The sequence below is a fragment of the Brienomyrus brachyistius genome, chromosome 20 (genome assembly GCF_023856365.1).
Source record: "Brienomyrus brachyistius isolate T26 chromosome 20, BBRACH_0.4, whole genome shotgun sequence".
NCBI classification, from domain to species: Eukaryota; Metazoa; Chordata; class Actinopteri; order Osteoglossiformes; family Mormyridae; genus Brienomyrus; species Brienomyrus brachyistius.
In genome coordinates this window covers 345,130-368,660 of record NC_064552.1, presented here as the reverse complement: position 1 = coordinate 368,660, position 23,531 = coordinate 345,130, and the positions used below count along the sequence as shown (strand labels likewise).

Here is a 23,531-nt window from a genome sequence, read left to right as displayed (position 1 = left end):
AAAACTCTTCTAAGTGTTTTTTTATATATATAAAATACATTTCTGTAAGTATAATATTATTCCACGTTTTCCTTCTGTCCTTACCTAATACATTAATACTACAGTTGTGTTTTGTAGGTGATCTTCAACATACGCGCAGGCTTGTGTGAAAATTGTCTTACGATTAATTAGCACTGACTCGGCTCAGCCTTTGGTCACTAAAGTGGTCGGACGGATAACCGTGTAACACTTTCAGGAAGTATCTGGAGAAGCAGCCGAGAAGAACAAACCAGGAAGTAACAGGGGGAGGTTGGTTTCCTTTAAAGGAACAGTTAACAAGTGAAAAAATGCCTTTTCTGCAATATAAAATACCTTGTCGTGCATGTTTAAATTATTCTTTACTAAATATGAAAAACATCGTGTATTGTCCTGTCATTAATCTTACGTAAGCTGTAGAGAGTATGCGGCTTCATGGTGATCACATGAGGTGTAAGATGACATGGAAAAACATGAGACAGGCGGTAAAAATGACTTGAAAGAGAACGCCGAAAGAGAAAAGAAATATGCTCACTTATTTTAGGTTTAAAAAACATATGTCATTTCGATTTCATCTTTATAAATTTGTGTTACTTGGTCGTTGGTTCGGTTTTCCGCGTAAAAATCAGTTCTGTTTTTATTCAGCAGGATGTTAAATTAGCTAAACATATAGCTCCCCACTTCACACAGGAAACATGGCCAACTAATTACAAAATGTAATCGTTTGCAATGATTATCATACAACCCTTTATTGCTTTGTTGCTGCAGATGATGAGATTTGACCTGTAATAAGCATGTGGTATACTTGCATCGGTATCTACCTCGAATATATTTTATTTACGTAATGTTTCAGAATTTAGCGAATTAACTAGAACTTTTGATAGTCTGTTAATTTAGAAATTTATGGACTAGCCTTCTTGTTCAGTGACTACGTTCCTGGGCAGAAAAACAACGTGTTTATGCATTAGTGTGTCATGACGTTTTTGAATTGGGAATTAGTCTGTTTTAGAGGGTTCCCATTTCTTTGTATTTATGCTTTGATGGGCTCACACTTGCTGTACTAGATAACACAGTTGTAACTCTGATCATAACACTGTAAATAAGGCATTGGTTGTTTCCTGCAGCTGGAAGGAAGACCTCTCATGTGAACAGGATGTTTCCAATAATATTGAAGGAGGATGACGCGGAGCATTGGAGCAGAGGACTCTCGGACACAGACGGCTCAGATGATCTGTGACGAAGCGTCTCTGTGGGAACTATTGATGATAAGACTCAATCTTTCATCATCATCTTTGCAATTTTCTTCTTCCATTTTGATTTTGCGGGGAGGGAGGTGAGACACACACGCACGCCCCTTCACCCCGCCGTCTTGATACTGCCATCAGCGTCCTGCACACAAATGAGTATCCTGTCCTACGTCGCCAAGCTGGAAAACCTTCAGGAGCTCCGTAGGTTGTGCCACTGGGGCCCAGTGATTGCGCTGTCTGTCATCGGGGTGTGCTCCTCTGTGGCCATCCTGGACTCTGTTATCTGGTTCTGGCCCCTTGATACCACAGGGGGGAGTATCAATTTCATCATGCTGATCAACTGGACTGTGCTTATCCTCTACAACTACTTCAATGCCATGTTTGTGGGTCCTGGCTACATCCCGCTTGGCTGGAAGCCGGTATGTGCTTGCCTTACTTGGCTTCAAGCTGCTCGCAGAGTAGAGGCAGCCACCACGGTGGTCAGAGGGATAGTGGGTACTGACTATGAATGTGTCAGTGCGACAGGAAGACTGTGTAGCACGCGTGCAGTGTGACGGGCAGACTGTGTAGCACGCGTGCAGTGTGACGGGCAGACTGTGTAGCACGCGTGCAGTGTGATGGGCAGACTGTGTAGCACGCGTGCAGTGTGACGGGCAGACTGTGTAGCACGCGTGCAGTGTGACGGGCAGACGGTTCAGCGCGCGTGCAGTGTGACGGGCAGACGGTGCAGCGCGCGTGCAGTGTGACGGGCAGACGGTGCAGTGTGACGGGCAGACGGTGCAGCGCGCGTGCAGTGTGACGGGCAGACGGTGCAGCGCGCGTGCAGTGTGAAGGGCAGACGGTGCAGCGCGCGTGCAGTGTGAAGGGCAGATGGTGCAGCGCGCGTGCAGTGTGACGCGCTGCACCGTCTGCCCGCGTGCAGTGTGACGGGCAGAGATGACATGCAGTGTGACATCTGTGATGGATTTGGTTTCCTCCCGACAGGAGAATGTTCAGGATTGTTCGTACCTGCAGTTCTGCCGTGTGTGTCAGGGATTCAAGGCGCCACGGTCCCACCACTGCCGCAAGTGTAACAGGTGAGCCACGGGTGTTTGTGCAACACATTGTCAAACTCGTTATCCTGAACAGCAGTGCATTCAGCAGCAGCATCAAATCAGGCACCTTTCTTTCTTATGTTCATTCTTATGTTCATTCAAGTCTTATGTAGTGTGATCACTAAGACTGCAAGGCCAGTAAAAGCAGTGGGGAATTTTGCAGCTACCTAACATAATAGTGAATCATACTGTCATGCTGTGCTGGTTCCAGCATCCTGTCGCTGTAGCTTGTACATGGCAGCTAAGATGGTGCCTGGCTTGTTTCGTCTCCCAGGTGCGTTATGAAGATGGACCACCACTGTCCTTGGATCAATAACTGCTGTGGCCACCTGAACCACGCCTATTTCACCAGCTTCCTGCTTCTGGCTCCGCTCGGATGCATCCATGCAGCCTTCATTTTTATCATGACCATGTATACCCAGCTGTCTGATAGGGTGAGTGCGGGGGTCACGCCCCTATGTCATCCCTCGGTCTCAGGCCCCCTCTCAGTCCCTCGTCTTTCTTGTCCTCTGAGGTGAATGGTTCTGACCCTAACCCACAGATCTCGTTCGGCTGGAGCTCGGTGAAAATCGACATGAGTGCCGTAAAGTGGAGTCCCCAGTCCATCATCCCGTTCAGCGTGCCTGCCTTCGCTGCCACGCTCTTCGGTCTGGGTCTGGCCTTGGGCACCACCATCGCTGTAGGCATGCTCTTCGTCATACAGGTACACTGTGCTCCAGCTGCAGCTAACACTCGCATACTCTTTTTCTTGTAATCGGTTTCATCGCTTTTCACTTTTCTTTCAGATGAAAGTGATTTTCAGGAATAAAACTTCGATTGAATCCTGGATTGAGGAAAAGGTGAGCGTCCTCAGACCTCGTTGGACAGTGCCAACCCTAGCTCTCTCACTCCGTCGCTCTCACAGTTTGTGCCACATGCCATGTTGATGCAGTACAATGAAATTTCCTTCCATTTCTAACGAACATAGCTTCAAAGCGCTTGGCAAAACATATCGGAGCCACTAGGTGGCATTGTGCTTTATGAGCAAAGAAGCCTACAGAAACACAATCACACATCACACCAGTCATTCAACCAAAGTGGCCTGAGTTACTTTGAAGCCAAGTAAACAATTCCGGCACTACATAATTCACTTGGAAAACGTTTGTTTCACAGGCCAAAGATCGAATCCAGTACTACCAGACCGGGGAAGAGTTCATCTTCCCATATGACCTAGGTAGCAGGTGGGAGAACTTCAGGCAGGTGTTCACGTGGTCCGGAACCCCTGAGGGAGATGGAATCGAGTGGCCAGTGCATGAGAGGTGCCATCAGCATACCCTGACGGTACGTAGGTCTGAGTGTGTGCCTTAGCCTGTGCCTTAGCCTGTGCTTGAGTCCATCTCAATAGGAGCCTGTGCACAGTGGCTCTGTGCCTCTCTCTCATTGACTGACTGACCACACACCCTGACGGCACGTAGGCCTGTCCCTTAGCCTGTGCCTTAGTTTGTGCCTTAACCTATGGCTGAGTCCATCTTAGTAGGAGTCTCTGCACAGTGGCTGCGTGCGTCTCTCTGATTGCCTGACTGACCACACACCCTGACAGTATTAGGCCTGTGTCATGGCCTGTGTCATAGCCTGTGCCTGAGCCTGTGGCTGAGTCCATCTTAGTAGGAGTCTCTGCACAGTGGCTGCGTACCTCTCTCTGATTGACTGACTGACCACACACCCTGACAGCACGTAGGCCTGTGCCTGAGCCTGTGGCTGAGTCCATCTTAGTAGGAGTCTTGCACAGTGGCTGCGTGCCTCTCTCTGACTGACTGACTGACCACACACCCTGACAGAACGTAGCCCTGTGCCTGAGCCTGTGGCTGAGTCCATCTTAGTAGGAGTCTCTGCACAGTGGCTGCCTGCAGACTGTCTGCATTATACTGTATAAGGACTGAAACTTCTTACGCTTCTGCAGAGCGAGATCCTGGCAGCAGCCCTAACTTCCTGTGTTGTCTTTTTTCTTCTTCTAGATCGAACAGCTAAAACAGAAAGCTGACAAGCGGGTGCGGAGTGTAAGTAGCCGCGTTTCATATGTTTGCCGTGGTTTACTGTGGCCTGTGCCTGCCTATGCCATGGCGATTCACTGTGGCCTGTGCCTGCCTATGCCATGGCGATTCACTGTGGCCTGTGCCTGCCTATGCCATGGCGATTCACTGTGGCCTGTGCCTGCCTATGCCATGGCGATTCACTGTGGCCTGTGCCTGCCCATGCCATGGCGTTTCACTGTGGCCTGTGCCTGCCCATGCCATGGCGTTTCACTGTGGCCTGTGCCTGACTTTTTGCATTGGTTGTACTGGTGCATGTAATAATTTTTTTAGGTGCACCGCCACAAAATTTAGGCGCATCGAAATTGTGGCCTTTAGCACCGCGATAATACATTTTAAGGGTTACCACTTAGTCATCCCCCAATAACATCGATGGATATGTAAAAGATTGTAAACAGGAATAAAGCTGCAGGTAAATATTTGTCTTTATTTGAATCACAGCACAAACAAAAAATTACGAAAACCTAAAGTGCCGATGTTTAAAGTGTTTGATGAACTGAAAAATTCAAATGACTCTAAGGTGTGAGCTACCCCTAGATATGGATGTGTCTCTCAGGCCAGTGTTTCTGAAACTGTACATTTACAAATGTTTTAAAGGTATTTTTATTGTTAAGAAATCACATTTAGCTTGAGAGTATAACTGACGTGTTTTATAAGATTATTAATGTATAATTAGATCAACAGTGGCAGTAAGCTTTAATAAAATGGGCCTATATCAACGAATGTTTGTGTGCTTTATTTATTTGTTTACATTTAGCTGAAAAATGTTAACAATGTGTTTCCTTAGACCCACCCCTTCTCTGCTCTAACGCTGAAAAAAAACAGATAAACCCGTAAAATTTTAGGTACACCAGTGCAACCAAGGAAAACATTTTGTCAGACTGGACAGATTTTTGGTCGCATGTGCGCCTCATACCTGTTTGTGCTGTAGCGATTCACTCTGCCTAGCTGTGCCATAGTGACTCACCATAACCTATACCTGCACGTGCCGTAGTGATTCACTGTGCCCCTGTGCCTGCCTGCGCCATAGTGATTCACCATGGCTTCTGGCTTCTTTGCACCCTGTGCCTGCCAGTTACGTACTGATTCACTGCGTCCTCTGCTTGCCTGTACCATAATGATTCACCATAACCTATACCTGCACGTGCCGTAGTGATTCACTGTGCCCCTGTGCCTGCCTGCGCCATAGTGATTCACCATGGCCTGTGCCTCCCGGAATTGTTTGCGCTCTCTGCAGCCTGTACCCGAATGTCACATGCCTTGTTCCAGAGCCATTTGGCACATGACCCGTGCACTGGTTCTGCTCACTGGAAGAACCTCCCTGTTCTTTCGGCCAGTTCAGTCTCTTTGTGTTACCTGCTGATTCTTCAGGTCCAGTATCGGGTGATCGAGGACTACAGTGGTGCCTGCTGCCCACTGGGGAAGGGTGTGCAGACACTGATTAGGACACCATGCACTGAGGAGCCCCGGATTCCGCTCAGCCGTGGGGAGACAGTGTTCGCCACCAGGGGGACCAAGTGAGTTTGGGCAGATCCAGCAGATCACAGCTGCTTGTACATGCTACCTCAATTATGTAAATGCGCAGCAAGCACTCTGTCAGTAAACTAGCCTTCCTCTTATCTGCGCACCATTTCTAGCCCTTAAACTCGTCCTGGTCAGTCCAGGGCCTAGTCTTGCATCAAATGCAAAGTACTTCAGTGCTGGATGTTCTGCTTGAGAAGTTCAGAAAGCAGAGAAGTTCAGCTACCTTATTTGAGATCCACACAGCTGCCTGCACATATTATTCCAGTTATTTAAATGCACATCAGCGCAGTCCACTTTATTCAGACTGACTGTACAGTGGAGTATCAGCGCAGTCCACTTTATTCAGACTGACTGTACAGCGGAGTATCAGCGCAGTCCACTTTATTCAGACTGACTGTACAGCGGAGTATCAGCGCAGTCCACTTTATTCAGACTGACTGTACAGTGGAGTATCAGCGCAGTCCACTTTATTCAGACTGACTGTACAGCGGAGTATCAGCGCAGTCCACTTTATTCAGACTGACTGTACAGTGGAGTATCAGCGCAGTCCACTTTATTCAGACTGACTGTACAGCGGAGTATCAGCGCAGTCCACTTTATTCAGACTGACTGTACAGCGGAGTATCAGCACAGTCCACTTTATTCAGACTGACTGTACAGTAGAGTATCAGCGCAGTGCGGCTGCTGGCTGTGCTGCATTGACACGCCCATGGTCACGGGCCGTAAAGCTGCCAAGGGCAGTCAGATCGGGCGGCTCAGCTGAGGCTTCCCTCCCCTCCTTTGCTGCTGCAGGTGGTGGATGTATGGAGACAAGGTTCTGGATGAAGATCAGGCCAAAGGTAGGGGAGCCAGAGGCAGATACAGTCACCACCAGTTCTTATTGTTGTACTGCTTTATTTGACAATCTGCGTCAGACGGTTAGTGTTTCCTGTTCAGCGTGAATGAGGCCCTGATGCTTGCCTGGTGCTTTTCCAGCCGGCCTGCGCATGCGGGGGTGGTTCCCTCGCCGCTGTGTGGAGAAGTGCTTATATGACGCGGCCAGCGGCTCGGCGACCGGCAGCTCGGCGACCAGCAGCAGCAAGAAGGATGACTGACGCTCCACCTGGGGCCGCCCCGGGGGGGGGCCTGCACCTCTTGCTCCGACGGTTTAGTTATGGTCTTCTTGCTGTTTTTTTGTACAGGGAAAAATAACTCATTTTATTTTATTATATTTTCTAAAACTGTCACCTGCACTGTTGATTACAGGAAATAAATGACCCAGATTAACAGGTTGTGTCTGGCACCTTCCTAATTTTCAATTTTCATTTATTGCATTCAAGTGTCTTGCTGCTACACAGGGAGGCAGTTACCCTCCGGGATGCAGTGCTGGTGAATCTGATACCGGATATTAGCGTACAGGCCGTACCGTAGCGTACCCTAACCCTAACCGCCCCCACCTGCGAGGCCCTGGCCTCATCCCACCTCCCCGGATGTTAGCGTAAGGGCCGCCCCCACCTGCGTGGCCCTGGCCTCATCCCGCCTCCCCGGATGTTAGCGTAAGGGCTGCCCCCACCTGCGTGGCCCTGGCCTCATCCGGCCTCCCCGGATGTTAGCATACGGGCCGTACCGTAGCGTACTCTAACCCTAACCGCCCCCACCTGCGAGGCCCTGGCCTCATCCGGCCTCCCCGGATGTCAGAGTACGGGCCGCCCCCACCTGCGTGGCCCTGGCCTCATCCCGCCTCCCCGGATGTCAGAGTACGGGCCGCCCCCACCTGCGTGGCCCTGGCCTCATCCCGCCTCCCCGGATGTCAGAGTACGGGCCGCCCCCACCTGCGTGGCCCTGGCCTCATCCCGCCTCCCCGGATGTCAGAGTACGGGCCGCCCCCACCTGCGTGGCCCTGGCCTCATCCCGCCTCCCCGGATGTCAGAGTACGGGCCGCCCCCACCTGCGTGGCCCTGGCCTCATCCCGCCTCCCCGGATGTCAGAGTACGGGCCGCCCCCACCTGCGTGGCCCTGGCCTCATCCCGCCTCCCCGGATGTCAGAGTACGGGCCGCCCCCACCTGCGTGGCCCTGGCCTCATCCCGCCTCCCCGGATGTCAGAGTACGGGCCGCCCCCACCTGCGTGGCCCTGGCCTCATCCCGCCTCCCCGGATGTCAGAGTACGGGCCGCCCCCACCTGCGTGGCCCTGGCCTCATCCCGCCTCCCCGGATGTCAGAGTACGGGCCGCCCCCACCTGCGTGGCCCTGGCCTCATCCCGCCTCCCCGGATGTCAGAGTACGGGCCGCCCCCACCTGCGTGGCCCTGGCCTCATCCCGCCTCCCCGGATGTCAGAGTACGGGCTGCGCCCACCTGTGTGGCCCTGGCCTCATCTTGCCTCACTGGATGTTAGCGTACAGGCTGTCAATCTGGCTCTTGAAGAACTTGGTCAGTTCGGCCCGCTTGGCTTTGAGCGTGGGTGTCAGCAGGCCATTCTGGATGCTGAAAGGCTCTGGATGCAGGTGCAGCTCCTTCACCTTGACATGTGATTGGGGTACATATTAGCCTTGACATGTGATAGGGGTACATATTAGCCTTGACATGTGATAGGGGTATATATTAGCCTTGACATGTGATCGGGGTACATATTAGCCTTGACATGTGATAGGGGTATATATTAGCCTTGACATGTGATCGGGGTACATATTAGCCTTGACATGTGATAGGGGTGTATATATTAGCCGTGTTCATGTTTCATTCACCGCCTGGGTCACATGTGTGTGGAGTTTGCATGTTCTCCCCATGTCGTCGTGGGGTTTCCTCCGGGTACTCCGGTTTCCCCCCACAGTCCAAAAACATGCTGAGGCTAATTGGAGTTGCTAAATTGCCTGTAGGTGTGCATGTGTGAGTGACTGGTGTGTGAGTGTGCCCTGTGATGGGCTGGCCCCCCATCCTGGGTTGTTCCCTGCCTCGTGCCCATTGCTTCCGGGATAGGCTCCAGACCCCCCCAAGACCCAGTAGAATAAGCGATTTGGAAAATGGACGGATGTTTCATTCATACAGGAAGTTGTGCACTGATTGGTTACTCACCTGCTCGAAGGATTTCAGTCCCGCCTCCTTGCCCAGCTTCACCAGGTCTGAGAGGATGGCTTTCTTTAGCTTCTGTGTTGGAACAGGATAATGGCAGGTGAGTGACCCCCCCCCAAGCAGATGTGGGGCAGTATGCCTGTGAGTGCTGGGTCTCATACCTGCTTCTGGCACAGCTCCTCCAGAGAACCTTTCACACCTAGCTTTGCAGCAAAGTCTGGCAGGACTTCTGGGTCAGGCACCACGATACCAACGAGACTCGACTGAGGGCAAGTGGGAGGGGCATGTGAGGTCATCCAGAGAGCCACCCTCTGACCCAACATGTAAAATGTGCTTCATAAGAACATTGGTGAGGTGGCAGCACCTGCAGGCTGTCTCCGTGCACAAAGACCTGGGCGACGGGGCCACTCCGCACATACACATTCTCTATCCGCTCAGGGGCAATATACTCGCCCTGGGCTAGTTTGAAGATGTTCTTCTTCCGGTCGATGATCTTCAGCACACCACTCTGAAAAAGACAGAAGGTCAGAGACAGAGAGCAGACTGAAGCCAGCAGAAAACGAGCAGAATGCTGCTTCATCTCACCCTAAGAGGCTGTTGCCCATAACCTAATGACAGAAAGCTCTGGAACATCAGGGCAAGCTGAAGCAGGCCCCCAATGTCCCTTGGAGAAATTAATCAACATGCTAACTGCTCTACTCCTTCACTGCTGACTAAGACCAGCAGAAGTTATACAAAGTGTGCAAACTATGTAGGTTCCTTACTATTCAAGATTGAAGATTGAGAATGTAATACATGCCTTTGTGTACAGTAGGTTAGACTGTAATGCTCTGTTATCTGGGAGCATATACTACACATTAAAACTTGCAACATATTCAAAATGCAGCAGCTTGAGTTTTCTCTAGGTGGAATGGTTTGCCAGCATGTCAAAGCAATCAAATCATTCTGTCTTTACATCTCAACTGAAGACCTATTACATCAGTTTAGCTTCCCCATGTAACGTGCTGTAACTATGGCTGCCGGTGCTGTTGTACATGCCATTTCTATCTACCATGCTTGTCCATTAATGCATCACTACATGTTTTGACCATCCATGCTCTCTTCCCACATGTCTGGTTGGTGTCCGGGGATGGGTCACCATCTGAGCTGGAGTCCTGTTTCTGTCCCACGGAGGGCAGAACAGGCCAGCATGGAGAACTGACTCATTGATGGACTTTGGCTTCGACTTTGATAACATTTTACACCTTTTAGAAAGCAAGCCCACTCATGTTGGGGAGGGGGGGGGTTGTTAGGCAGCCAGCTGACCTTAAATCCCCAGAGATTTTTCTTCTCCCTACTTGGGAGTTTTTGGTTTCTCTCCTTTGTTTCTTTGCCTTCCCTCTTCCCTCTGTTTTATTGTTCTCTGTTAATGATGTATCACAAGATACCCATGTAAAGCACCTTGGGGCGACTCTCTCGTGAAAGGTGCTGTATAAAAATAAATTGAACTGTATATTTGTGTGTGTATGTGTATAATATTTTAAGGTATTAGAATAGTGATATGTTATTAATCTCTGTGGAGAAATTCTCTTTTCATCTACCCCATCTTGCTCTGCATGCGATGCACAGACCCATACACAGGTGAGAGCAAGCTTGGGGGGGGGGGTCACACTACAGGGTGAAGCAGCATGCAGCACCCCTGGGTTGGGGTGTTAAGGACCCAGTGGAACCTGGGGCAATTGGACAGCAGTGTGAGGAAACCTACAGCGATTTGACAAAATGAAACCTAGAGTGGTTGGCAGCTTCATAAGAAATGGATTCTGAGTGGCTGTCATAGGTGTTTTTATGTGGACAATGTGTCGGTGGGGTTTTTCATGGCATACTGGCATCCATTTGCCAATGTCGCCCGTGTGCAGCCACCCATCCTGGTCCAGGGCCTCGGCTGTCCGCTCCGGGTCTTTCAGGTAGCCCTTGAAGACGTTTTTACCTTTTAAGCAGACCTAGTAGAGGACAGTGGCATATTGTTCACATAACTGTTGATTACAAAGGCCCCTCTACAGACACCCACTGTCACACGTGGATAAGCAAGCAAAGGGTTACCTCTCCCTCCCTGTTTGAGGCAAAGTAGTTCATTTCTTCAACATCCACTAGCTTCACCACATTGCAGGTTATTGGGGGTCCCACATGTCCTAAGTGCAAAGACGTGTGTAAAACAGCTATTTAATGCGTCACTAACTTGTGCAAATGTGGTTGATGTATTATGGGAAGATGATTATTATCTATATGTGGAAAAATCAAATCATTCTGACCTCAGGCAAAAGGCAGGAAGTCAGCGGCAGGATGTAGCTAGTCTGATGCCTGAAAGCTGACAATACACTTACTGAAAACATTACCTACAGGTCATTTACCTGCTGTCCAGTCACCTGGCAGTGTAAATGTACAGCAGGCAGTGCACTCAGTCTGACCATAACCCTCGAAGATCTGCAGAAGCGGAGAGCTGCAATTGGTTAGTATTGCTGCTCCCATAGCGGTTATCATAGGCCAGATTAGCACAGGCCAGATTGACACAATATAGGTTTGCATGGGCCAGACTGGCACAGACCAGGTTAGCACAGCCCAGATTGACAAAGGCCAGTTTGGCAAAGGGCAGACTGGCACAGGCCAGGTTAGCACAGCCCAGATTGACAAAGGCCAGTTTGGCATAGGGCAGACTGGCACAGGCCAGGTTAGCACAGCCCAGATTGACAAAGGCCAGTTTGGCAAAGGGCAGATTGGCACAGGCCAGGTTAGCATAGACCAGACCACAATAATCGAGCTGCAAGCACCCCAGCATGACACAGGCTTCATCTCTCCCATTCCTGTCTTTTCATGTTTAGGCACTTGCAGAGCATGTAGCCCTAAATTTGAAGAGTAATCAAGAGAACAGGTCACCTGACAGCCCAGGCTGGCCCGGAGGAAGTCGAGGACAGTGGGGGAGATGGGGGCAGCCCCCGTGACAATCACGCGGACACGCCCACCCAGTGAGGCCTAAAAATAAAAGGGAAGTTATACCTTTTTAGTTTACCTGCCACGTGCATTTCATGTGACTGTAGCATCATGTGACCGTTGGCCGCACCTGCACTTTGGAGAAGATGAGCTTGTCCCAAAGACTGTTGTTCCTGATGACTCCCTGCCGGACCTCATTCAGTTTCTGCTTCACGGCCAGATTCAGGAGCCATTTTTTAAGTGGAGTCTGAGCGCCGCTCTGGACCTGAAAGGTGGCAAACCATGACCAAGGCTGTGCCATAGCATGGGAGCATGTCAGCCAGTACCAGTTTGTGACCGAAGGCGCCATAGCGTGGGAGCACGCCGGTCCTCCCCTGACCGTGACCGAGGCGGCGCCATAGCGTGGGAGCACGCCGGCCCTCCCCTGACCGTGACCGAGGCGGCGCCATAGCGTGGGAGCACGCCGGCCCTCCCCTGACCGTGACCGAGGCGGCGCCATAGCGTGGGAGCACGCCGGTCCTCCCCTGACCGTGACCGAGGCGGCGCCATAGCGTGGGAGCACGCCGGCCCTCCCCTGACCGTGACCGAGGCGGCGCCATAGCGTGGGAGCGCGCCGGTCCTCCCCTGACCGTGACCGAGGCGGCGCCATAGCGTGGGAGCACGCCGGCCCTCCCGTGACCGTGACCGAGGCGGCGCCATAGCGTGGGAGCACGCCGGTCCTCCCCTGACCGTGACCGAGGCGGCGCCATAGCATGGGAGCACGCCGGCCCTCCCCTGACCGTGACCACGGCTCACCTTGTCATAGATGCGGTTGAGCAAACGGGGAACCACAGGGAAGACAGTGGGCTGCAGCGTCTTCATGTCATCGGGAAGCAGCCTGATGTCTCCCTGGAAAAAGCCCACCCTGCCTCCGGCACCATATATCGCTGTCTGCAAAGCAGAAGATGACCATCACTGTCCATCCCACTTATATGACTTTATTGCATCAATTAACTAAGCCATGCAACTGACAGAGGAGCCCCCCCAAGCCCCGCTAGACCCGCCGCAGGCAACATAACATTTTGGAGGCGGCTTTATGGTGCTTTTCCGCTAGCATATAAGAACTCAGCCATACTTGACCTGTACTGCCAAGAGAGACCAGTTACAGCAGAGGTTCAGCTCGCTGTGGTTTTCCACTTGAGAAGGCGCAGGATTGGAGAGTGACAGCGACAAAAAACCCAGGAGACTTATTTACTCTCATGGTATAAATCATGATGTGTTAAATTCACACCTACGAGAAGTTCTGTCTTATTTTAGCATCAAACACTAGTGGAATTAGTATTTGCTTGCATAAATTTGCATTATGAATCCATTCTATTCAGCTGCTCTATAGAACTTTTTTAATTAGGAGGTTGAAATTTTCAAGTTCCAAGTTACTGGGAATCCATCAATACATCGCAATGTGTGATACTACTAATAATGAATAATATATAGAATATGTAGAATATATATAATATATAGAATATTTTCTTTCAGATAATCCATGTGTCTCCATGTATTTGATTGCTTGGGTATGACTCTCATACTTTATAATGGAAAACGCCAGTTTGTGGTACAGCACCAGTATGGCTGCAGTATGGCTTGGGTTCAGCTCGGTTCTCGGTGGCAGTGGAAAAGCACTATTAGAGTACTAACGTTATCACACTGATCCTCCGGGTGTGAGCTGTAGGGAGGGGATGACTCAGGGTTCCTACACAGACTAAGCATGTCATACCTGAACAACCCTTTCAAACATGTGAGCCAAGGGAAGGAAGGAGATGGAGACGTCCTGGGGAACCGGGACAAAGGCCCCCTGAAATTAGGAAACACATCCTCAAACCAAAGCAGCAGAACATGGGGCCCTTGCAGTTTGGCTTTGTGCTTTGTTTCCTGCGTCCAGAGACAGGAAAACAGGGAGCATTAAGAGCACATGGAAGCCTTACTGGCACACACTGCGATATCGATGCCAAAGTGAGTAAGGAACCAAGAAGCTGACCTCAATGCTGCGAAGCACGGCTGCTGCGTCAGACACCACGTTCTCATGGCTGAGCATAGCCCCCTTGGGGTCACCTGCGATTGCAGTAACATCAGTGGAGCATGTAAAAAAGAGCAGCCCAGACATGCTATAAAGCATGAAAACCCCCAAAGCATCTAGTGTGTATCTGAACCTAACAGGGCTGCTGAGCTCTGCAGTGACTCACACGCACATTTATGCAGTGTATGAACGCAGCAGAAAGGTAGTGGGCTGGAAGCAGATGTCTGTGATCTATACGGACCCAGACAGAGTTGGGTCACTGTGTCTGCCTGTAAATCCTCGGGGTCTTAGCTGGCCGCACACTGCACCATGACCGCACCATGACCGCACCATGACCGCACCTGTGGTTCCACTTGTAAAGCACACGATGCTGAGGTCCTGCGGCTCCGGTGGCTATGAAGGAGATCGCCATGAACCATGACTTCAGCAAAGGACAGTAAACGCCAGAGCTGGTTGTATTCAGAAAATGTACTGTACAGTACTGTAACTCACTGCTGGCTTTTGTAGGTGGTCTCTTCCAAGGTCCTAAAAGACACAGAGTACCGCTGTTATCTTATTGTTTTTCCTGTCACTCTGGTCATTCCACAGTTGAGAAGAGGCAGCTCTCTTCCTGGGATTAGCCACACCATCCGAACCCTACAGGGATCTCATTAATGTGATGATTAGGGAGGGTGGCCTGATCTGTCTGCTGGGGAGGCCAGTCTTGCACTTGACAGAAACTTTTAAGTATACGGCTGAAGTGCTGTCCTCATACCTCCAGTCCATTGCCATGTCCTTAGACTGCTTCTAATGCAATAGGTAGGTAAGCCTTCACTGGTCCTATTACCCATAGTACCCCTGGGGCCCTCCTACCCATAATGCAGCACCACCCCCCCCCAGCCCTCCTACCTCCAGGTCTTTCTGAGACAGCACCGTGACCCCACACTTGTGGCCCCTCTCTGTCAGCTCTGGCCCAAAGGCATCCATGAGGACGACGGTTTTGAGGACAGGCGTGAGCCCTTTTTCACAGTTTGCCAGCAGCGTCTCTGCTTTGTCTGGCTTGTCGCAGATCACCGTGGAGATCTCCGCTGATGGCCATAAGGAAAGGGACCAGATTAAGTCAGCCACTCAGCCCTGCCTTTATTTATGTATACATACACCATGGGGTAGAACCAGTGCAGCTCAGGTATCATTATTTGTTTTAAAGATAATATAAAATGATGTAAGCTGAGAATGTGGAATTTTAATCATGAATAAATAAGTCTGAGACTGGTTATTTCAATACTGCTTCTTGTGCAGCGTGGACTGGTTTCTTTGAGGGCCATAGGCTGTCATGGAAAACAGCCCCAGTTTCCGGGCCCGCAGGCAGCTGCCTGACTGTGCCTTTTGCTAAGTCTGCCCCTGTACTTGTGGCTGCGATTAGTTACCTCTGTTGATTATGAAAACCAGAGCCTCGGGTCCCAGGGTGTCATACAAAGGAACCACCACCATGGAGTAGGTATAGCAGGCCAGCTCTGCGATGATCCACTGCAGGAGAGTCCATCACATGGCACAGAAGCTCACAGCAATGATAGGAGGTTATTCAAGTTCATGTGATGTGTGAGGGACATATTTCAGTGCATCTGCTAACTGCGTGTTGGTAAAATCTTTGTGGGAAATGTTAACACTCATGGTGTATTACAGGCTATGTTGTACTCGGCTCTGAAATGCTTGTTTGGAGAAGCTGCTAACTGATACAGCATGATACAGCTGATACAAGATCCCTCAAGTATAGTGAGAAATGCGGCCTGGACCTCTGGGCGGTTCTGTGCGAAGATGCCGACAAACTGGTCCTGGGACGGAGTCAGGCCCTGATACAGCAGACCTGAGCCCAGCTGCTCCGCACGGCGCAGCACCTGGAATATGTCGAAGGTCAAATGCTGCGATGAGTGGCATGCTGGGGGGGTACACGCTGGGGGGGTACACGCTGGGGGGTACACGCTGGGGAGTACACGCTGGAGGGTACACGCTGGGGGGTACACGCTGGGGGGTACACGCTGGAGGGTACATGCTGGGGGGTACACGCTAGAGGGTACACGCTGGGAGGGTACACGCTGGGGGGTACACGTTGAGGGCAGTGGCCAGAGAGGGAGGCTGGGCAAGAGGACTGTGGCTCCTCGAAATGATGCATTATAAGAGGCAGCAGAGAGTACAAGGCAAGGGTAAACTATGGGGAGGGCGGGAGGGGGTTGGGGATACACCATAGAGGGGAGGGTATACCCTGAGGAGGAGGGTTACATCCTGGTGGGGGGGGTACATCCTTACATCCTAATGGGGGGGGGTATACGTTGGGGGGGTACATGCTGGGGGGGGTACGTCTTGGTGGGGGGATATATGCTGCGGGGTACACCCTGTGGGTGGAGTACACACTGAGGGAGGGTATACCCTGGAGGGGGGGTACAGATTGGGGGGGTACAGACTGGATATTACCTGCTTGTATTTTAGCCAGTGGTATGGCTGTCCTGACTTCCGGTACCCCAGACACGGTCCATTGCCTACGGAAAACAAAATGCTGTCAAAAAAACTGGTAGTTGGCAGAAGAAGAGTGCTGTCCTGACCCAGGAGAGAACCCTGCTCTGCCACCTCTGTGTGTCCCTCATGACTTTCCAGGTCCTAACCATCACCACCTCACACTCACAGATATAATCAAGCCTTCGAGTTCCCTCCAGAGTCAATACCTTTAATCACCTCAGAGGTGTTATGGAAGCTGGGGTCTCCTGAAGACCTTGTTCACCTTAGAGGTGTTAAGGAAAGGTAGCTGGAGTCACCTGATGCATGCAGTCCCCTCTGGAAGATCTCATACAGCGTCTTTGCATCTTCGTAGTAGCAGGACACCAGGTTGTCGTCCTTCAGCAGAGTGATTTTTCTGGCGCCATCCTGCAGAGGGACACAGCAGCTCCCTACTGCATATGATCTGCTGTCTCTGCCCTGAGATTATCCCCTATGAGCCCTGGGAGCTATGCCAGAGGTCAGGGGTCATCAGCAAATGTGCACCTGTCTGCCCCCTTTATGATAGTTAGAGTGTCATTCTTATTCATCGTATTAATGTATAAATGTTTCAGATATTAAAATGAAATATTGTATGCAACTGACTGAAAATTCTTCTGATTCACGTGGTAAGAAGCAAACATGCTAACTCCAGTTCATCATGGCGATAGCTCACCCTGATTCCGACGGTCTGCTGGTTCAGGTCCACAGGCGCTCGCAGTGCCTCGGGCCGAGTGTTTAGCCAAAGCAGGGCCACTGCACCCACGCTAACCACAGCCAGGAGTACTGGGGTGGGGAGGGGTGAGACCAGAAAGTGGAGGATGGCTTCCATGCTGCAGTCTCCTGGCTGAGGAGATGGGCATCAGACAGCAGCAGAAAGGGCTCATTAAGGATGCTGACCAAGGGCAGGGCAAACGACTTCATGCTAGACATTAATGATTCTCTGTTCAGGATCAGCCCTGCATGTACATATGGAGTCACTCATAACAGCTTCTGTCCTAACGATGTGAGAATTGCATGTGCCTAACATACGATGTCGATCTTGATATTGCACGTCACCCAACCCTGTTATATACCATGGGAATTTCTGAATTCAGCACAGAACCCCCCGCCATGCGGCGATGATGTCATTCTGCACTGGTACCAGTTTTTCACGCCAGGAAAAATGAGTGGAAGAAGTACCTCTGACTCTGCTGCTTCTTTTAGTAGAAGTTTGATACTTGATGCCCTAAATGCCTTTGCTATAACTCTTCTTTGATGTGTTTTGGCTTATTATCTTGCTGAATAAAGCACAGGCCAGTCACCAACTCTGTCACCAGGAAAGCTGCCCCCCCCCCAATATAGTGCCCTCAAATCCTCAGCCTTCCTTGTCTCACACGAGCATGCCAGCTGCAGCCACATGTTCTATATATTCACTCCTGTGGATAAGGAAGCATAACTAGTTCAAAACACAGATAAACATGCTTTGCGGCAGCTGTACTCAGACGTTTGGCAGACCCTATGTGTAAGGTAGTTACCAGTGTATGACAGTGCATGTCTGTGAGATTATCTCTGATGACACAGACAGCATGCATCACTGCATACAGACAGACATTAGTACAAGATGAATGTTTTTTTTAAATTTTCAATTATGGTTTTCTAGACTTGCGTTAATAGCAATCAACTAGACTCCAAAGGGCATCCTTCGCTGCAGTAAAGCAGAAACACACTGGCCAATCGAACGAATGAACAACATACTTGCAATATATAACAATAAATAGTAACAAGTAGCAAATAAATAAGATTAAATTAAGTGACTAATTTTTCAAATAAATGTTCACTTTTAACCTTTAAATTGTGTATCAAGTAAAGAAATGAGCAGTAAAGGAATGATCTGTGACCTCATTCACATTTCTTATGTTAAGGTGACATATTCCTGTGACCTCATTCACATTTCTGAGGTTAAGGTGATATATGCCTGTGACCTCATTCACATTTCTGAGGTTAAGGTGACATATGCCTGTGACCTCATTCACATTTCTGAGGTTAAGGTGACATATGCCTGTGACCTCATTCACATTTCTGAGGTTAAGGTGACATATGCCTGTGACCTCCTAATCTGAATACCAAATCATCCTCTAAGGCAGAGGTGGCCAGTCTTATCCGCAAAGGGCCGCTGTGTATGCAGGTTCTAATTCGATTACTAATTAGAGGAGTGATTGGCTGAATAGTCCTCACACCTGGGTTTGAACAGCTAACCTACAGGTTATCGCAAAAACCTACATACACACCGGCCCTTTGTGGATAAGGTTGGCCACCCTTGCTCTAAAGGCTTAGGTGTATTTCACATGGTGGGTGTATCACAGTCTGGCCACTGGGGGGCACAGTGATTGATTTGTTGTGCCGGCCTTTCGATAGTGACTGTGTCTGGAGAAAGTAGCAGAGTGAGCCAGTGGCTCTACAGAGAATAAATGGCACAGAAGTGAACTGCAGTGAAACGTGAAGGAAGCACTGAAAGGATGGAAAACATGGGAAGGAAACAAAGAGATCAGGACTTATTTACTGCTAGGAAGGCATCTCACTGAAGTTTCATTTATAAAAAATGCACTAAGCACACCCATCCTTAAAAGTGGTTTGTTTTATAAGCGTCAAATGCAATATGTATTTCAGTTACATCAAGCTGTTTGCAAAGCACACTCAGATTAGTTGGTGGCTCTGTAATGTACCTTGTGTAAATGTAAATAGTAGAAAAAGACTTATTTCAGTAAGCTGTACATATTCTTTTTGTTCAAAATAAACAATTAGACTTATACTGATATTGAGCTTAAATTTTGCCTCATATTCCAACTCCTATAAAAATACTAGGATCCCGTTTACATACAGCTTTCTCCACTGATGAGGACGCGGCAGAGGATTCGGCTGTGCTGCCTCTTCTTACCTCTGTCAGAAAAATCTTGATATGGCCTCTGGGCTCAGCAGAGTCGTTTCTGAGGTCCTCACGGATTCTCACAGAGTCTCCAAGCCACACGAAGACAGGAGAGGACACGTCTCGGCTGAGATCACTCAAGGGATGGATAACACACCTACGACTTTTGGACCTTAGTAATCTTCTTACAGATAAAAGGGCTTGAATAAAAGTACAGACATGAGCAGGGGGCAGTGAGCCAACAATGAAATCACTACAAATTCATTTTTCTAGAGGAAACAGCTTTAGAAGAACAACTAATGGGTTTTGCTGAAAACAGAACAAATTAGATAGATCCACATCAACACCACGAACCTGTGCCGGATAAGATTGATGGATGTATGTAATTATTGTAGGTTTTACAGTATGCAGTATTTGAATTACATTTCAGTCTGTTATTGTACAACACAATGTGGAGTGTCATGGTAAAACTGGTTAGCCTCACACCTTTGGGTCCAAGTCTCCATGCTCTGAGATGGGTTGGCACCCCGTCCTGGGTTACTCCCTGTGCTGTGATGGGTTGGCACCCGGACCTGGGTTATTCCCTGCCCTGTGATGGGTTGGTGCCCCCTCCTGGATTATTCCCTGCCCTGTGATGGGTTGGTGCCCCCTCCTGGGTTATTCCCTGCCCTGTGATGGGTTGGTGCCCCCTCCTGGATTATTCCCTGTGCTGTGATGGGTTGGCACCCCGTCCTGGGTTACTCCCTGTGCTGTGATGGGTTGGCACCCCGTCCTGGGTTATTCCCTGCTCTGAGATGGGTTGGCACCCCGTCCTGGGTTACTCCCTGTGCTGTGATGGGTTGGCACCCCGTCCTGGGTTACTCCCTGTGCTGTGATGGGTTGGCACCCCGTCCTGGGTTACTCCCTGTGCTGTGATGGGTTGGCACCCGGACCTGGGTTATTCCCTGCCCTGTGATGGGTTGGTGCCCCCTCCTGGATTATTCCCTGCCCTGTGATGGGTTGGTGCCCCCTCCTGGGTTATTCCCTGCCCTGTGATGGGTTGGTGCCCCCTCCTGGATTATTCCCTGTGCTGTGATGGGTTGGCACCCCGTCCTGGGTTACTCCCTGTGCTGTGATGGGTTGGCACCCCGTCCTGGGTTATTCCCTGCTCTGAGATGGGTTGGCACCCCGTCCTGGGTTACTCCCTGTGCTGTGATGGGTTGGCACCCCGTCCTGGGTTACTCCCTGTGCTGTGATGGGTTGGCACCCCGTCCTGGGTTACTCCCTGTGCTGTGATGGGTTGGCACCCGGACCTGGGTTATTCCCTGCCCTGTGATGGGTTGGTGCCCCCTCCTGGATTATTCCCTGCCCTGTGATGGGTTGGTGCCCCCTCCTGGGTTATTCCCTGCCCTGTGATGGGTTGGTGCCCCCTCCTGGATTATTCCCTGCCCTGTGATGGGTTGGCACCCGGACCTGGGTTATTCCCTGCCCTGTGATGGGTTGGCACCCGGACCTGGGTTATTCCCTGCCCTGAGATGGGATGGCACCCCCTCCTGGGTTATTCCCTGCCTTGAGATGGGTTGGCACCCTGCCCTTAGTTATCCCATGCCCTGAGATGGGTTGGCACCCCGTCCTGGGTTACTCCCTGTGCTGTGATGGGTTGGCACCCCGTCCTGGGTTACTCCCTGTGCTGTGATGGGTTGGCACCCCGTCCTGGGTTACTCCCTGTGCTGTGATGGGTTGGCACCCCGTCCTGGGTTACTCCCTGTGCTGTGATGGGTTGGCACCCCGTCCTGGGTTACTCCCTGTGCTGTGATGGGTTGGCACCCCGTCCTGGGTTACTCCCTGTGCTGTGATGGGTTGGCACCCGGACCTGGGTTATTCCCTGCCCTGTGATGGGTTGGCACCCCGTCCTGGGTTACTCCCTGTGCTGTGATGGGTTGGCACCCTCTCCTGGGTTATTCCCTGCCCTGTGATGGGTTGGTGCCCCCTCCTGGGTTATTCCCTGCCCTGAGATGGGTTGGTGCCCCCTCCTGGATTATTCCCTGCCCTGTGATGGGTTGGCACCCGGACCTGGGTTATTCCCTGCCCTGAGATGGGTTGGCACCCGGACCTGGGTTATTCCCTGCCCTGAGATGGGATGGCACCCTCTCCTGGGTTATTCCCTGCCTTGTGATGGGTTGGCACCCTGCCCTGGATTATCCCCTGCCCTGAGATGGGTTGGCGCCCCCTCCTGGGTTATTCCCTGCCTTGAGATGGGTTGGCACCCTGCCCTTAGTTATCCCATGCCCTGAGATGGGTTGGCACCCGGACCTGGGTTATTCCCTGCCCTGTAATGGGTTGGCACCCGGACCTGGGTTATTCCCTGCCCTGTGATGGGTTGGTGCCCCCTCCTGGGTTATTCCCTGCCCAGAAATGGGTTGGTGCCCCCTCCTGGGTTATTCCCTGCCTTGTGATGGGTTGGCACCCTGCCCTGGATTATCCCCTGCCCTGAGATGGGTTGGTGCCCCCTCCTGGGTTATTCCCTGTGCTGTGATGGGTTGGCACCCCGTCCTGGGTTACTCCCTGTGCTGTGATGGGTTGGCACCCCGTCCTGGGTTACTCCCTGTGCTGTGATGGGTTGGCACCCGGACCTGGGTTATTCCCTGCCCTGTGATGGGTTGGTGCCCCCTCCTGGATTATTCCCTGCCCTGTGATGGGTTGGCACCCTGCCCTGGGTTATTAACTGCCCTGGGTCTTATGCTTCCTGGATAGCTCTTGGAAGGTCAATGTTCCATGATGCACAATGCAGGCTCTAGAATGTCACAGTGCAACATGGTTATCCAGGTGCTAGAAGGTCAGTGTTTGGCAGGTTTATACTACACAGGTTCTTGAAGAATAATTCTGTTCTTTTTTTAGACCTTCTGTACTTGCTTATTTTTTAATCTTAGTAAATCTGAGAAAGCAAAACAAGTTTTCATGAGACTTTACATGCACCTGGGTATTCAGGTAACACCTTATTTGAGCCAAATCAATAGTGGTGTTAATGAGAGTGAAAACCAAAAGCCACATGGGGTCCAATGAGGCTGAGAAACACAGACCCTTCAGGAATACCTGCTTCTCGGTATCTGATCAATGGACTGGGGGTCACATGTCTGTCCCTAGTAAAGCCAGTTGCTCACCTGTGGCCATTAACACATCTCAGGAACAGAGTAATTGGCCCAACATGACACTGGAGCCCCCAGCTCAGCTGTTAGCGTTTTCACGTTCACGTTTGCGGACCAGACTGAATCAAGGCAGTCTGAGGCAGAGTAGCTGACCGCACTGGTGCTATCAAACTGGCATAGCAACAAAGTAACAGTATTTCATATATCCTTTTAAATCCATTAACTTTACTAAGTTTTTTTAATTAAAGTTTTTTATTTAAATTTTTGACAAGCCTTGATTCCTCAGAAAAAAAAACCTGTTTCAAACAGCAGGATTTCTTGCTTAGCCTGACAACTTGTCAGATTTAAAGTATCCCAGTTTAAATGGCCTTCATTTTTGTTGACTTGCATTTAGCCCAGACTACCTTAAATCTGACAAGTTATCTGGTTATGCAAGAAATCCTGCTTTCTAAAACTGGTCCCTGTGCTGGCCAGGTTCATTGTTAGCCATGTTTAACAATATCAGTTGATAACAGTGCATTATGCGCTATTATGCACATTATTATGCACATGCGAACATGGTAGCAACAAGTCCACGGATAGCAACTGAGCAGTACTGTTTGTATGACTTATTTAATGAAATATAAGCAAGACATGGGGGCGGCATGGTGGTGCAGTGGTTAGCACTGTTGCCTCACACCTCTGGGACCCGGGTTCGAGTCTCCGCCTGGGTCACATGTGTGCGGAGTTTGCATGTTCTCCCCATGTCGTCGTGGGGTTTCCTCCGGGTACTCCGGTTTCCCCCCAGTCCAAAAACATGCTGAGGCTAATTGGAGTTGCTAAATTGCCCGTAGGTGTGCGTGTGAGAGTGAATGGTGTGTGAGTGTGTCCTGCGATGGGCTGGCCCCCCATCCTGTGTTGTTCCCTGCCTCGTGCCCATTGCTTCTGGGATAGGCTCCGGACCCCCCGAGACCCAGTAGGATAAGCGGTTTAGAAAATGGATG

The 23,531-nt window shown here is 50.6% G+C and overlaps 2 protein-coding genes across 3 annotated transcripts; one reads left to right on the top strand and one right to left on the bottom strand.

Annotated features, from left to right (window-relative positions):
* Nucleotides 1-25: 25 nt before the first annotated feature.
* On the top strand, nucleotides 26-7,215 carry zdhhc6 (zinc finger DHHC-type palmitoyltransferase 6). 2 transcript variants are annotated; one of them, XM_048986973.1, is made up of 12 exons: nucleotides 26-44; nucleotides 236-288; nucleotides 1,140-1,681; nucleotides 2,247-2,338; nucleotides 2,631-2,790; nucleotides 2,898-3,059; nucleotides 3,142-3,195; nucleotides 3,509-3,676; nucleotides 4,351-4,392; nucleotides 5,797-5,942; nucleotides 6,742-6,788; nucleotides 6,925-7,215. In XM_048986973.1, the coding sequence occupies exons 3-12, from the start codon at nucleotides 1,415-1,417 to the stop codon at nucleotides 7,041-7,043; spliced, it is 1,257 nt and encodes a 418-aa protein (XP_048842930.1). In that variant the 5' UTR covers nucleotides 26-44; nucleotides 236-288; nucleotides 1,140-1,414; the 3' UTR covers nucleotides 7,044-7,215. The 2 variants fall into 2 exon arrangements, with proteins under 2 accessions (XP_048842930.1, XP_048842931.1); XM_048986974.1 differs by lacking the exon at nucleotides 236-288.
* A 1,058-nt stretch (nucleotides 7,216-8,273) lies between these two features.
* On the bottom strand, nucleotides 8,274-19,517 carry acsl5 (acyl-CoA synthetase long chain family member 5). The gene is made up of 21 exons (XM_048987536.1): nucleotides 19,436-19,517; nucleotides 17,195-17,365; nucleotides 16,800-16,908; nucleotides 16,462-16,526; nucleotides 15,786-15,887; nucleotides 15,420-15,519; nucleotides 14,902-15,080; nucleotides 14,506-14,538; nucleotides 14,355-14,406; nucleotides 13,975-14,048; nucleotides 13,714-13,791; nucleotides 12,756-12,890; nucleotides 12,091-12,225; nucleotides 11,907-12,002; nucleotides 11,384-11,456; nucleotides 11,076-11,164; nucleotides 10,859-10,975; nucleotides 9,361-9,504; nucleotides 9,158-9,259; nucleotides 9,000-9,071; nucleotides 8,274-8,446 (listed from the first exon to the last, which is right to left on the bottom strand). Exons 2-21 carry the CDS (start codon nucleotides 17,348-17,350, stop codon nucleotides 8,309-8,311), a joined length of 2,049 nt encoding a protein of 682 aa, XP_048843493.1. The 5' UTR covers nucleotides 17,351-17,365; nucleotides 19,436-19,517; the 3' UTR covers nucleotides 8,274-8,308.
* Between the last annotated feature and the right edge of the window lie 4,014 nt (nucleotides 19,518-23,531).